The sequence below is a fragment of the Manis pentadactyla genome, chromosome 1 (assembly GCF_030020395.1).
Source record: "Manis pentadactyla isolate mManPen7 chromosome 1, mManPen7.hap1, whole genome shotgun sequence".
In the NCBI taxonomy this organism is placed as follows: domain Eukaryota; kingdom Metazoa; phylum Chordata; class Mammalia; order Pholidota; family Manidae; genus Manis; species Manis pentadactyla.
The window spans coordinates 123,772,055-123,787,497 of record NC_080019.1 but is presented as its reverse complement, the minus strand read 5'-3'; the positions used below and the strand labels follow the sequence as shown (position 1 = coordinate 123,787,497).

General features: G+C 32.4%; 1 protein-coding gene and 1 non-coding gene across 3 annotated transcripts in view; both read left to right on the top strand.

The window, feature by feature from the left end:
- The window catches only part of ACAP2 (ArfGAP with coiled-coil, ankyrin repeat and PH domains 2), a 163,500-nt gene that overhangs the window by 94,177 nt on the left and 53,880 nt on the right, over positions 1–15,443 (top strand). For both annotated transcript variants that reach the window (XM_036933209.2, XM_057501373.1), the window contains 2 exons: positions 2,903–2,977; positions 7,994–8,106. In XM_036933209.2, coding sequence (XP_036789104.2) covers positions 2,903–2,977; positions 7,994–8,106 — 188 coding nt within the window. The remainder of the gene's footprint in view (positions 1–2,902; positions 2,978–7,993; positions 8,107–15,443) is intronic.
- LOC118907129 (U1 spliceosomal RNA) lies at positions 3,716–3,880 on the top strand. The gene has a single exon (XR_005022723.1). It is a non-coding gene; the product is annotated as a U1 spliceosomal RNA (small nuclear RNA).

Here is a 15,443-nt window from a genome sequence, read left to right as displayed (position 1 = left end):
CTGTCTTCTTGGTGACCAGAGGTCTCAGAGGTACTTCCTGTTGCTCTGACATAATTTTTCCCTTTCTAGGCAGCTTTGAGGCTAATAGAAGCTCAGATTGACCCAAATCCGAGCTTGGTTCATCATCAAGCTCTGACCCAGTGCTTTCTTTTATTTTCAATTTGACTATTACAGATAACAATAACGAGGGAATGGTGAATTTAGCCTGCTTCTTATTAGTTTACATTTCCTTACTAATCCAATGAGCCAAGTCCTTAGGAGTTGGGTCCACTGCCATTTCTAAATTCCACTGATAACTTTTACCTTTAGTACCTGATTGCAACTCAGCTGCTGTTTCATACCATGGATGACTAGGTAGCCATTCAAGCATCAAAGGTTCCTTATCCCTTGCCCTTTCATTCTTTCTCTTCAAAAACCACATATTTATGTGAGCCTGGGCTGTTCTGACAGATCTCACTTCCGACACCAAATGTGATGGGTGAGCTATGCTTAACTCCTTTTGGGTTCTGAGACCTGATTCCAGTGTGTGTGTGTGTGTGTGCAGTGGGGGAGTCTTTTCACACATACATCACCAAGCAATTCTCAGACACCAACAGCATGTCGGAGAACTCAACTCAATTCTGATGCTATCTGCCCGGAGACAGCACCAGATTCCCCAGGTTAAGGGCTCCATTCTACAAGACTACCCTCCACCTCCTACTCCAGATGCTAGTTGCAAACCCCAGGCAGTTACCTGTGCTTCTGACCAACTTGCTACAGATTGGAGGTTCCCACAACGTCCCCCTTAGGTTCAATTAATTTGCTAGAACAGCTCACAGAACCCAAGAAAATACTTACGTTTACCAGTAATAAAGGATACTGTAAAAGATACAAGTTAACAGCCAGATGAAGAGATGTATAGGGCCATTGTATAATGACTATTCTACTCATTCCCTGTAAGAAACTATTGAGGATATCTTCCTAGTGCATCATGTACCCATTAAAGCAATGTTACATGTCACTAAGACATATATACCTTAGATCCTAAGCTGAAGTAGATTGCATGTCATCTAAATCAAATGTTTTATAATAGTGATAGTTCTGTTTCAGTAGTTTTAAAAAATTTTTTATTCTTTATTACTATTCAGTGATATTAAGCTTTTGTGGCCAAAATTATTGTCATGTAGAAAAAACATTTGTGATAGTGAATAAAGGATCAAATAGATTTTTAAGAAAGCTCAATTAAGTTTTTAAAGGATATCTGTTAAAACATTTGGATATTTAATACTTTATCTTTCTCCATTTTTCTGTTGTTATTTACATTGTGACTTACTCATTTATCACAGATTAATCAGATAGAGGTGATAGGAGTTCAAAGATAAAATGACAAAAATCTAGAGGAGTGGACCCTACTCCTAAACATAATGGAGAATTTTATAATCCAAGCATTTGTTTTTTCTTTTTTTTAATCAAAGTATCATTGATGAACAATATTATGATGGTTTCACAAACACAGCACAGTGGTTCACCATTCATCCATATTATCAAGTCCTCACTCCCTCCATTGCAGTCATTGTCTATCAGTGTAGTAAGATGTTACAGAGTCATTAATTGTATTCTCCATCCTGTGCTACTGTCCCTGTGACCTACCTGTATTGTGATTACAAATTATAGTGCTCCTTAATTCCCTTCTCCCTCCCCACCCATCCTCCCAACCTCTCCCTTTTGGTAATCACTAGTCCCTTTTCAGTGTCTGTGAGTCTACTGCTATTGTGTTCCTTCTGTTTTGCTGTGTTTTTATATCCACAAATGAGTGAAATCATTTGATATTTGTCTTTCTCCACCTGCCTTATTTCACTGAGCATAATACCCTCTAGCTCCATCCATGTTGTTGCAAATGGGAGGATTTGTTTCTTTCTTATGGCTGAATAGTATTCCACTGTATATATGTACCCCCTCTTCTTTATACATTTCATCTACTGATGGACACTTAGGTTGCTTCCATATCTTGGCTATTGTATTTAGTGCAGCAATGAACATATGTCTTTTTGAATGAGGGATCTTGTTTTCTCCAGATAAATTCCTAGGAGTGGAATTACTGGGTCAAATGATATTTCTATAATCCAGTTGTTTCTTATTCCAGCAAAGAGGAGTTCAAGAAGCCAGTGCCTTTGTCAGTAATACTGGAAATCAGATAGTTTTCTCCTGATGGAAAATCATCTTTTCCAGTGTAAAGGAATAAGAAATAAAAATGGGGTTTTATGATGTCATAAGTTTTTTGAACTTTTAAAGAACCTTAAAACTTGTTGATTTTATACCCTGGTCTTAAGAATGATTACTATCCTATAATTATGATTATTACCATTATAAATTTTTTAGCTTTCTCTTTTATCTGGTGAATTATTTTTTTTTACCTTTTAGATTTGATTATAACATTAGGAAGTGACTTGAAAAAACATGAAGCATCTTGAGTGATTGGAAGTATCTATTATGTTACATTGCACTTGTGAGAACTGCCCTATACTAGCTTGGCTGCTATGTTTTGCTGTTTTGGGGGAAAAATCACCAGTGGATCTTTATTCTATCTTTGATTCTAACTGCTGCAATTGCAGAGTGGGTCAGCAGGTGACTTAGGCTAGAGTCATTTTCCTTATTCAAGGAGTGAACTTGTTACCTCTTTTGTGCCCTTGACAAGGCCTCCTGTCACATTTGCTTGGAACCATGACTCTTCTTAGAAAAATTTTCCCTAGAGTAGTTTTGGATTTGATACCAGAAAAAAAAAAAGAACTTTAAAATTTAGCCAAAATGCCTCTTTAAGTAAACTTAAATTTACTGACTTTCTGGGAGTGTGATTTAAAAAAATAATCATATCTTTTGTCTTGAATTTTTAAAATTATATAATTTTGTCCTCCCCCCTTTATAGTTGGATCGACTGGTTGTAGATGCAGCAAAGGAGAAAAGAGAGATGGAGCAAAAACATTCTACCATTCAACAAAAGGTACTTCAGGGGAATAGCTGAAGGAGATACCATTTTACACAATTGTTTGATTATTGTTTTCAGCAAGATACCACTGTGTTGGAGCAATTCTTTGAGTTGCTTTAATAAATTGTGTAGACAAATTTCCCCCCTTTTTTGTGAAAAATAAAATTTTCCAGATATTCAGGCATGTATTTTATTATTCTTTTATATCAAAATATTTGAAAACCTTGCTCTTGAACCAGTTTATAAAAACTTCAGTCTTTTAGGGTCTTAACTAATTTAAAAGTGGCCTGTTGTTGGATTTAAAATGCTATGCATAGTTTCCATTAGGATATCACCAACTCCTATAAAAGTGTGTGTGTGAGATTGTGTGAGAGAGAAGGGATGGAATGGGAAGGTTGGAGGTGGGTGGTCGGGGAAAACACTTTTGTATCAATGTGTTTGTTTGGTTTTAGGAACTTTACAGATGCAGTCATTCAGAGACAGCACTTGTAACACTGAAATTTCACTTACACTTCTTGTTAATTTGCCCAAGCCTAGCTAAACTAGTATTTGAAAAATATTTTTTTAAGAATGAAAGTTTAAATATGAAACCTTTTTTTATTTCTGCATACTAATGCTTTGAATATGGTAAACCTGGAGCTCAATTACTAATATTTTATATAGTAAATGATACTTTTTGTATAGTAATCTAAAAATAAAACGAGGGAATTGGAGATTGAATGTAGTAATATGAGTATGTAACCAGATGCCTCTATACTTACTTGGCGGCGGAATACCTTGATCCTAAAAGGTGGTTTTCCCAGGGTGAGGCTTATTTATTGCACTTTGCATGTGCTGATCCCTGCAATTTCCTTAAATGTGGGAAACTCAGCTGCATAATTTGTGGTAGTGGGGGAACTGTGTTTGTGCTTTCCCATAAAAGAAAAAAAAAAGATGACTTCTAGCATTGCTTTAAGAAATCTGTTCCCTTGGTACTGAGCAGCAAATCAACTTATGTTGCAGTTTATTTAGAATTTAAAATACCAGTAAAATAGATCTGACATAGAAGATATCAGTGGCAAAGAATGAAGTGAAATCATTTATAAAGTAAGCAAAATTTTTGTTGGTGATAGGTTATTAACACTAAGAGACATTCTTTATAGATGGGAAGATTTTCTAACAGGGCATCTTTAAGTTAGTTACTTCTAGTTATAGTCAGCTAGGACTTACTCCGTGTTTTGTTTTGTTTTAAGTTACTTGTTGGGTAACTTGTTTTAATGACATTACCATAGAAAGATTGTTAAAGATTGGGACCAATCTAATTAAAATGAGAGGTATTTGTAGAAATGTGACTATTTGCTTAAACTGAATTGTTTAATGAATATATACTTCTTTTAATATCTTTCCTGTTGTATTTCCAGCTTAATGTTTTACTGAATGTTCAAAAGTAGTAATTGCTAAATCTTAGATTAATTTATTTGATTTTAAATAACAATAAATCACTGCTTTCCTTAAAGAAAGTAATGCTATCTTTACTCATTATGAATACTTACCTTTTTCTGCCCTCAAATGCTGACACAAGGCTGCATTACAGGTAAAGAAAAAAAAAAAGGAAAAGAAAAAGAGTCAGTCAAAAGTTAAGGGACAGGATGTCTAATAATTACCTAGATTTTTCAAGAATTGAAATCAATTGAGGAAACATTGATGTTATGCATATTCATGTACATGCCTTTTAGATATGTGTACACATTCCTGATGGATTTATACCTAGGAGTAACACTGCTCTGTCAGAGTGTATGTATATGTTCAACATTAGTAGATAATGCTAAGTTATTTTTCAAAATGTTACACCATTCCCGGCAGGTAGCACTGTGTTAGAGTTTCCATTACTCCTTCCCTACTCATATTGTGAGAGTTTTGTAGGTAGACAGTGACATCTTATTGTGGTGTTAATTTATGCTTTAGTCATAATGAGCTTGATTGAGCAGCTTCCCCTAGGTCTGTTGATCATTTGATATCATGTTTGTAAAATGTCTGTTAGTCTCTCTCCTATTTTTCCATCAGGTTATTTGACTGTTGATCAAATTTTTCACTTAATTTGGACATCACCTACTTTTGGGATATATGTGTTTCTAATTTAGTTTTTAAAAATAAGTCTTTTATGTTTGGTATTTTTTGTGTATTGTTTAATAAATCTTTCCCAACCCATGATCATGAAGATAGATTCTCCTGTACAATCTTCTAAGCATTTAGAGGTTTGCCTTTTATGTTCAGACCTTAAATCTATCTGTAATTGGGCCTTTGTGTATGGTTGGAGGTAGAGATCCAATTTCCTTTTATTTTCACATTGGTAGCTAGTTGAACCGGAATCAGATATTAAAAAGTTTTTATTCTTTCCCTTTTATTCAATGTTGTATCCTTTATTATACCTCATGTTTCCATACATGTAAGGTCTGTTTTAGGCTCTGTATTCTTTTTCATTGGTCTTTTTTCTCTTTCTCTTAATTTTACCAATTCTCTGCTGTTTTAATTATTTTAAGTATGTCTTGATACCTGACAAAGCAAACCCTCTTACCTTCTCTTCTTCAAAAGTGAACTGCCTAAGTTTTACATTCTCATATAAATTTCAGGAGCTCTTTTCAGGTTGCATAAAAATAGCTTTTTGGATTTTGGTTGGGATTGCCTTTGATCTGTGAATCAATTTGGGAAAGAATTGTTATCTTTATTTTTTATTTTATTTTATTTTTTATTTTTTTATTTTTTTATAGTCCAAAAACAGAAGCTCTATTTGTTCCTCTATCCATTCTTTTTTTAATCTTTATTTTATACTGTCTTCCAATCCATGAGCTTGAAATATTTCTCCATATAAGTTTTCTTGAATGTCCTTCATAAAGCTTGATAATTTTCTTATATATCCTTTGTTAGATTTATTCCTAGACACGTATATTGCAAATGTTACTGTAAAGGTTGTCTTTCAGAAATTTCTTTTCTCACCATTTACTTTGGTTATTTATTAGAATAAAATTGATTTTCAGTATTGATTTTTATAACCAGTAATCTTGTTAAACTCTCTTTAGTCTGGGTTTTTTTGGGTATTCTGTGTACTGAGTCATATCTGCAAATAATGATAGCTCATTTCTTCCCTTCCAGTCCTTACTTTTATTTTTTGTTTGTTATCTTCATTGGCTAGGACTTCCAGCATAACTTGAACTGAAGTAGGAATAATGGTTCTTTTTATCTTGTTTGTATTTTCAAAAGGGAAAGCTTCTATTAGATTCCTTTCATTGGCCAGCCTTGGTCTTGCCTTCTGTTAGTGGGCCTCAATGCCACAGTTTCACGTTCCCTGATGAGGCAAAGGCCCTTAAGGTGAAATCTGGCTTTCTTGATCTGCTTACCTCTTTGGCTTCCAGTTTTCACTTAATCTTTTGCCTTTGAGTATTCCTTCCTAATTTGTCTGCTCACTAATGTATTTAAATTCTAATATTATATATTTATATGACATTATCAGTTACTTTAATTATAAAATCATGTAATCTGTAAGATTTTAAGTACTATAAAATTAGTTGATATTAATCATAATTAAACCGAAGACTTAATTTATCTCAAGAAATATAGCTGAAAATTAGAAAAATACTTGTAATGTACTGCACTTTAAAGGAAGTCTTATGTTATGTATTTAGTCACATCAGGGTTAGTAAAAAACTGCCAATGTTACATTTGAAACATTTACAATGTTGCCACTCAATTATATCTATTACTGACTTAATCTTGTCTATATAGTTAAAGGAATTATATAGCCTTAAGTAAATTTTAAATGAGGAATTAAAGTTTTCCTGATATTTTTTTCCAAAGACAAAGTAGGAAGAAATGTAGCAATTAATTTATGGACTTTGTTTCATTTGATTATTTTGGATTATCATGTCTTTTTATGGTTAAATTTTGAGAGATGTCAGCTGAGTTTTTGTTTTTAATTCTGAATTTAGTCCATTTCAATTTCCCATCTTCATAGACTGTTAGATTTGGAAGGACTCATAATTGCCACTCTGCTTCCCCTCCAGTTCAGGACCCATGTATCCCAGCATTCTTAGTGGTGGCCGTCCATCCTCTGCCAAACACATTCTCAGCACAGAAGGCTTAATATGCCCTAATAGGATAGCATTCTAATTTTGATCATTAGTCCAGAAGTAATTTTGAAAGTACTGAGACTGATTTTTAGAGTTTTAAATTTGGGGAAAGCAGTCTTACAGTTTTGTTCAAATTACTTTGGAAGTTCATCAGGAAATATTTTAGATATAGGATTTCTGATTTCAAACTTCATGAATCCTTGGAGGAAAATCGAAAGTTTAAATTGTGTTCAAGTAAAGACAAGAATGATTAGAATGAAAGAAGACCATAGTTCTCATAAAAAAGTGAGTTTGGAATGCCCACTTCAAACTGTGGTTCTTCTCTTTTGCAAAACTAAATTTTATTTTAGGAAAAAAAGGCCTTTATCTTGTTTCTGAACTCCCAAATTGCAGAGTTACTACTCCTATGAGATTTAAAAACTACCATAGTAGTAATGTATTTAGAAGATAATGGTACATTTAAATAATCCCAGTTAAATATATCCATATTCCTTTTTATTAAATTGTGAGCACACATCACCATAAAGTATTGGGATAAATGAAAACATTTTAAACATAGCACTCTATTAAATTTAGCTATTTCCATTGTCTGTTTGTGTACAGATTATTTTGTGCTTGTAATCAGTGTTATATAATATAAACAATTTATATTGTTTTCTCTTTTAGAGTATATTCTATGTAATCATCTATGTTTTTATATCATCATCACAATCATTGCATACTATCCCACTGATTTATATTACTTATAATATGGTGAAGCATTGTTCTGTTATTGAACATTTAGGTATCCCCCTTTTGTATGAATATTGTTGAAGTAACTATCTTAATACAAAGCTTTCTATCATTTGAGTTGTTTCTCTAGGTTAAATTTGTTGTCAAGAGAACTTAGTCAAATCATATGAACTTTTTTATGTGTTATTTTGTCTAGGATTTCTCCAGTGATGATTCTAAGTTAGAATATAATGTAGATGCTGCAAATGGCATTGTTATGGAAGGATATCTTTTCAAACGCGCCAGCAATGCCTTCAAAACTTGGAACAGGTAATATACTTCAAATACTAGTCTCAATCTTTACATATCCTCAGTTTTTTGACTTTTCCTGTGATATGGCAACTTTGTCCTTCATAATTCTCTAAATTCACAGTCCATAGTAAGTTTTCTGAACCCTGTCCATTGACGACAAGATGTCCTTCTAAGAAAGAGAACCATAAGAAGCAAGTGAAAATGACAGCAGTAATTCTAATTGTAATTCTAAAATTTAAGCAAAATTTTAACCAAGAAGCAAAGACAATCTTTCTAATGCTTTGTCTGTAGTAACTAGCTCATTATAATTAGTAAATTCTGAATGTGAGCTACCACCCATTTTGTCAAGAAATTGATTAAATTACAAACTATATATTGAATATAATGGATAAACAGGACAAGTACCCCCTCTCCCCACCCCACTTTGGGCTCCTCCACTATATGATGTTTATGTACATTTTTACTTAGTGTTTGCTTTTGAATCTTTAAGTTAGATGATCTTGATCTTTTGATCTTTGCAGTTTTCAGAGTTCCAGGAGTTTTCAGAAATAGGATTATTTTCATTTGTGAAGTGTGTGTGGCAGCTAGTGCTCGTTTATTCTAACTTGTTGGCTACAAAAACTGAATTTTTTGCTAAACTTATTTTTATAAAATATTAATCCAGTAAATGTCTGTTAAATGAATGAATGTATAAAATATTTTACATTTTATAAATATGAATGTATAAAAGTATTTTCTCGTGTTAATATAATACAGTGTAATAGTTTCTGATATTAAAGGATTAAAGATTAGGTTGCCTTTGGATCATCATTCTGAATAGTAGTGATTATCTTTTTCAAGGATGCCACACTCTCTTTTGGCAAAAATGAAAAAGAAGAATTTTGTAATAATTCAGCGTCATATCAGGTTCTTGTTAAATTGATTTGCTATCCTATTTTTGGTTGAATTCTATATTGTATTTGCTATTTGAGCAGGATATGAATTCATTTAATGATAAGATTGTTTTCTTTTTAAAAAATGAATGTTAGCAAAATAAATAAAATTTTCTTGGTAAGTTTAATTTAATATGCATTTTTGTTAATTTAAATGAAAACAGTTATGCTTGAATATTCAATAGTTTGAAATGGATGCTTAGTGTACTTATTTTGATTTCTTGGTGATGAGGTTATATAGAAAAAAATTGACTGGTATTTCTAAGTGTCAGTGATTTATTGAGCATTTCCCTAGCATTTGCTATTGTCAGATGTTTAAATGGTACACGGTGTGTTTTATTTGAAATAATTTTTCTTTACCTGAGAATGAATGTAAACTGGAAAGAATAATGTTTGTATTTGATATTAAGCCTCTGTGAGTTCTATAAAACTTTTCAATAGTGTACAACTATAGAAGGACTAAGATGCTCTGGTTAGAAACAATGTTTTTAAAGATTGTAAAGTAAAAATAAAATATTAAAATTTTGTTTTCTAAGCTGTAAAAATTAAGAGAATAGTCTTTTAAGCTTTTCTTTGCAAATTTCCATAGCAGATAGGAAATTGAAATAAGAGAGTATGATTGTCAAATTTTCATAATAAACAGATTTCTCAACCAATATGGTTCCATGAGGTAATGTTAGAATTGAATTTTAACCTTCAGATTTCAAAACGACCTACTTAAAGTTTAACTCAGTGAAAATACAATAAACTCATAGAAACTATACCATTATATTAAAAAGAAATGAAATGAACTTCCATGAACTACTCCAATGAGAAATGATCTCACACTTCACAATGAAGCGCAGTAAGTGTTAGTGGAAAATTGCATTGCCATTTGGGGCAATAGAAGAAAACTAATTTTGATTTAAGTATGGACTTTTTCGTTTTTATTATTTCATGAATTCTGTTAATTGGCATAGGTATTAAAATGTAGCTAAAATCAAATCACATAGGGAATAAGTATTAAATTCTCAATTGTAGACATGTTATCTACCATTGCAAAGTGAAAAAGACAATACCTGTGGAAATGAGTCTGCTTTCTAAAGGAGATGCTCTCTGTATACAGTGGGGTGACAATCATTGATTAGAATCATATGTCATAGTTCAACACTTTTTAGTAAAGAAATGGGGGTGCAGAGAGGTGGTTGCTTATTCAAGGTTACACAGCTGGTTTGTGACAAAATTGAGGCCCCAAACCTGGCATTCTTTTTACTTGTCATGGAAATTCCAAACAATCTGTATTTTGATAAAACAAAATATAACTTCAGCTATTAAAAGAATATGGATAGCAAATTAATTTAATTTTCATATGCTTTTAAAGAACATTTTGATGAAAACACTAGTAAAAAGCAGATTTGTAAAGAATGTTTATGATATAAATAGTGTGATGAATTATATAAAACTATTTTCACAAACAAAAACAAAATAGTTAAAACCTTATAACAAAAGTCTTATTTTCTAGGTCATCGGTAAGTAACTATAAAAGAAGAAAGAGTAATCTATTGAATATTTGCTTTTCAATTTTAAGCATTTGGGATGTATCTAAATTTGATGAATTTTGAAATTTATCAAAAATATAATCTCAGGACATACTTGCAAATACTTTCCCATTGCCTGTCATGACTTTAGAGTCTACTCTACTTGCCTAATTAGTTCTCTTTCCAGTTTGATTTAATACATTCTACTCTGAATAAAAAGACTTGTGTATTTGTGATCCTTGTGCCCTAAAAATCCAGTAATCTAGCTATTGAAACATAAAGATTTTTCTGTCCACTGTTAAAGAGTATTTTCTTTTGGGTTGTTTATGGATTAGTTTTAGGGAACATTTTTCTTGTGGTCACCATAAGGTACCAGTCATGTGATGAGAAATTTCCCATTGTCTGTAGTTTTATGGAATACTGGCATATAATATATCAATATCAACATTTTAAAAAGACCTTGCCAAGGGACATGTGAATTTGACTAGGAGTTTCCAGATGGTTTTAAAACTTGACACTATGCTTTGTGAAATCTAACTATATCTTGAAAACATCATTCTATAATTTAAAAGTTAACCAAAGAGTTCATATTTTGTGTGACATAATTGAAATAGCATGACATGAAATGTTTCATGTCTTATTGAGCTGCTGAGTTTGTTTCTGGTTGGTTTCAGATTTCTAGTGTATGGTGTCTCTTAAGATTTTTATACATCCATAAAATATATTTTTCTGAAGGTGTGTGAGAACTACCAAAATAGTCTTTCCATATCAGACCATTTTCTCAGTGTGGCAGCTTCACTTCATGCTCAAATCAGGGTTACTAATATCTATATTTTTCATGATAATTTTAGACAAGGTGAATGAACAAGGAAAATAATTAAATGTTAATAAATTTATTTAGTAAAAAGTGGGTAAAACTAATAAAGAAGTTCAGTAATTACATGCTATGCTTAGTCTTTGTTCAAGTAGAAAATGTACCTAAAAGCATGAAATGTATTATGATTTCTTAAAACAAAGTATCCTATATGCTGCTGGTACAGATATAAATTTTTATTGGCCTTTTGTTTCAAAATAACAAGTGTATACATAGACTAAAGGCAAACTTAACTTGCGTGTGGCTTTAGTGTCTGCTATCATTTGATGAAAATGGGTGAGCAGGTGGGAGGACAATTTGGCTAAATGTATTTTATAATCTTTGAAATACTTAGTGATCCCACCTTCCTTAAGAAAACTTTTCATTTGTTTCAGCTTTATATAGATAAATCTGTAGAGATTGTTTCCTGTAATTTTTTAGGAGCTGCTTATTAAGATAAGAAAAGGTATGATCCATATTTTATAAGAGACTGCCATACAGGCAAAGAATAATAGAGGTATGCTCAAGTGTACTAAGTCTTACCAGAATTTTCTGTATCATAATACTTGAAGAAAATTTTTGAATATTTCTGAAATAGTGTTTCAGATTCCTAAGGGTTGGAATTAATTGTACAAATGCAGATATGTATGATATGTGAACAATATGAAACAATTTTTTTTTACTATTTTATTAGGTTATGAGCTTAAGCCTGTTCCTTTAATTCTTGCTTTATTTTCATATCATGCTAGCAGTCCTTTGCTTAATTTGCACATTTGCGTTTTTATTCTTTTACCACCTTTCCCTTATGTTTTAATCCTGCCCCATTTTTTCACGTGACAGGAAAAAGCCCGATCATATCAGGTATCAAATGGCTTCCTTCCCCTCCCCTCCCCTTCCCTTACTCCAGTTTCCTCTTTGGCACGAGAAAGCTCATAATTAACCTGCATTTTCAGTTGGATTACTTGCAATGGATATAAAAGTCTCTTAATGTTTTAAATTGGGAAGAAAAGATAACTATATTATTTGAGGAATGAAATTAAGTCTTTTCATTGCCTCTCTCCTCAATTTGTTTTATTTTGGGAAAGAACATTTCATATGTTTATAGTTACCCAAAGAAGATGTAGATTGATTAATATGAATACTTCAGTATTTTTTTTTAAGGGAAATAAGCTAGTAAATTTCAAATTTTTTAAGCGGTAACTAGGAATTGGTCCCTTTGGTAATAATCATTAGTTATGTGGAAAGGAAATATCGTCAAAACCTTGATTTTTTTTCTTTGTTTGCTTTCATTTTGGTCTTTTTTCCTGTGAAAAATTACATTGAATTTGAAATAAAGGAACAAACGTGTTAATGCTTTTAATTTTGTTAAATTTAATTAAATGTTCACCTCTTTGGCACCTGTATGAATGTGTGTGTGAATCTATCATCTATATAGTTTTAGTGATAAAACTTAATTTGTATAGATTTAGAAGTTGGACTCTTACCCATGTTCTTCATTTCAAGTACATTTCTAGGATTAGTGATCAAACATGGTAAAAGATACTTGATTTAAAAAAAAATATGTATTTTTCCCTTCTTTCTCCCCATCACCTCAAATTTTGTCATCTGAAAGCTTCTCATTGGTATTTAAAAATTAATAACATTTGATTGTTTATGGATTTAATGTTTTGGACTAAAATCATTGAAGTATTTCTTCAGTTATTTTAATTTGAGATAGATATAAAGTAGTATCTTACTTTTCTTAATAGACCAATAAATTATCCTTTTTAAAAAGTCTCTTGTATTTCGGTTTTGTGGTCAGTTTCTGTATCTTACAGAATATAGTAGTTTTCAGCACAATGTTTTCCAAAATCTCTTTTTAATTTAATTACTTTTGTAAGTACTTTCAAACTGCAGGTAGAATGAGCTTAAAATACTAAACATTTTTTATATTACATTAGACAACAAACTCATTTTTTATTAGAAATGTTTATAGTAACTAGGATTATTATGTAGGAGCAATTAAAAATTATATTCCATTTTCCTTGCCTAGTTAAAGTGTTGAACAGTGTGAGTATAGTTAGCTCTTCTTTTTTTTTGTTTTTAATTTTTTTATTAAGGTATTATTGATACACTCTTATGAAGGTTACAAATGAAAAAACAATGTGGTTACTACATTCACCCATATTATCAAGTCCTCCCCGCACCCCACTGCAGTCACTGTCCATCAGTATAGTAAGATGCTACAGAGTCACTACTTGTCTTCTCAGTGCTTCACTGTCTTCCCCATGATCTCCCCCACACCATGTGTGCCAATCATAATACCCCTCAATCCCCTTCTCCCTCCCTCCCCACCCACACTCCCATACCCCTCTCTTTGGTAACTGCTAGTCCCTTCTTGGAGTCTGTGAGTCTGCTGCTGTTTTGGTCCTTCAGTTTTGCTTCGCTGTTATACTCTACAAATTAGTGAAATCATTTGATACTTGTCTTTCTCCACCTGGCTTATTTCACTGAGCATAATATCTTCCAGCTCCATCCATGTTGTTGCAAATGGTAGGATTTGTTTTCTTCTTATGGCTGAATAGTATTCCATTGTGTATATGTACCACATCTTCTTTATCCATTCATCTACTGATGGACACTTAGGTTGTTTCCATATGTTGGCTATTGTAAAAAGTGCTGCAATAATCATAGGGGTGCATATGTCTTTTGGAATCTGAGAAGTTGTTTTCTTTGGGTAAATTCCTAGGAGTGGAATTCCTAGGTCAAATTGTATTTCTATTTTTAGTTTTTTGAGGAACCTCAATATTGCTTTCCACAAAGGTTGAACTAGCTTACATTCCCACCAGCAGTGTAGGAGGGTTTCCCTTTCTCCACATTCTCGCCAGCATTTGTTGTTCTTAGTCTTTTTGATATTGGTCATCCCAGCTGGTGTAAGGTGATATCTCATTGTGGATTTTATTTGCATTTCCCTGATGATTAGGATGTGCAGCATCTTTTCATGTGCCTGTAGGCCATCTGAATTTCTTTGGAGAATTGTCTGTTCATATCCCCCACCCGTTTTTTAATAGGGTTATTTGCTTTTTGGTTGTTTAGGCATGTGAGTGCTTTATATATTTTGGATATTAACCCCTTGTTGGATATGTTGTTTACAAATATATTCTCCCATACTGTGGGATGCCTTTTTCTATTGTGGATGGTGTCCTTTGGTGTACGTACAAAAGCTTTTTAGCATGATGTAATCCCATGTGTTCATCTTTGCTTTTTATCCCCTTGTTTGAGGAGATGCATTCAGGAAAAAGTGGCTCATGTTTATATTCAGAAGGTTTTTGTCTATGTTGTGTTTAAGAGTTTTATGGTTTCATGACTTACATTCAGGTCTTTGATCCACTTTGAGTTTACTTCTATGTATGGGATTAGACTATAATCCAGTTTCATTCTCTTGAATGTAGCTGTCCAGTTTTGCCAACACCAGTTGTTGGGACTGTCATTTCCCCATTGTATGTCCATGGCTCCTTTCTTGTGTATAATTGATCATATATGGTTGGGTTTATATCTGGTCTCTCTAGTCTGTTACATTGATCTATTGTTCTGTTCTTGTGCCAGTATGAAATTATCTTGATTACTGTGGCTTTGTAGCAGAGCTTGAAGTTGGGGAGCATAATTCCCACAGCTTTATTCTTCCTTCTCAATATTGCTTTGGCTATTCGGGGTCTTTTGTGGTTCCATATGAATTTTAGAATGATTTGCTCTAGGTCTTTGAGGAATGCTGTTGGTATTTTGATAGGGATTGCATTGAGTATGTAGATTGCTTTAGGCAGATGGCCATTTTGACAATATTAATTCTTTCTATCCATGAGCACGGGATATGTTTCCATTTTTATTGATATCTTCTTTAATTTCTCTCATTAGTGTCTTGTAGTTTTCAGAGTATAGGTCTTTCACTTCTTTGGTTTGGTTTATTCCTAGGTATTTTATTCTTTTTAATGCAGTTGTGAATGGAATTGTTTTCCTGATTTCTCTTTCTGCTAGCTCATTGTTAGTGGATGGGAATGCAACAGATTTCTATGTATT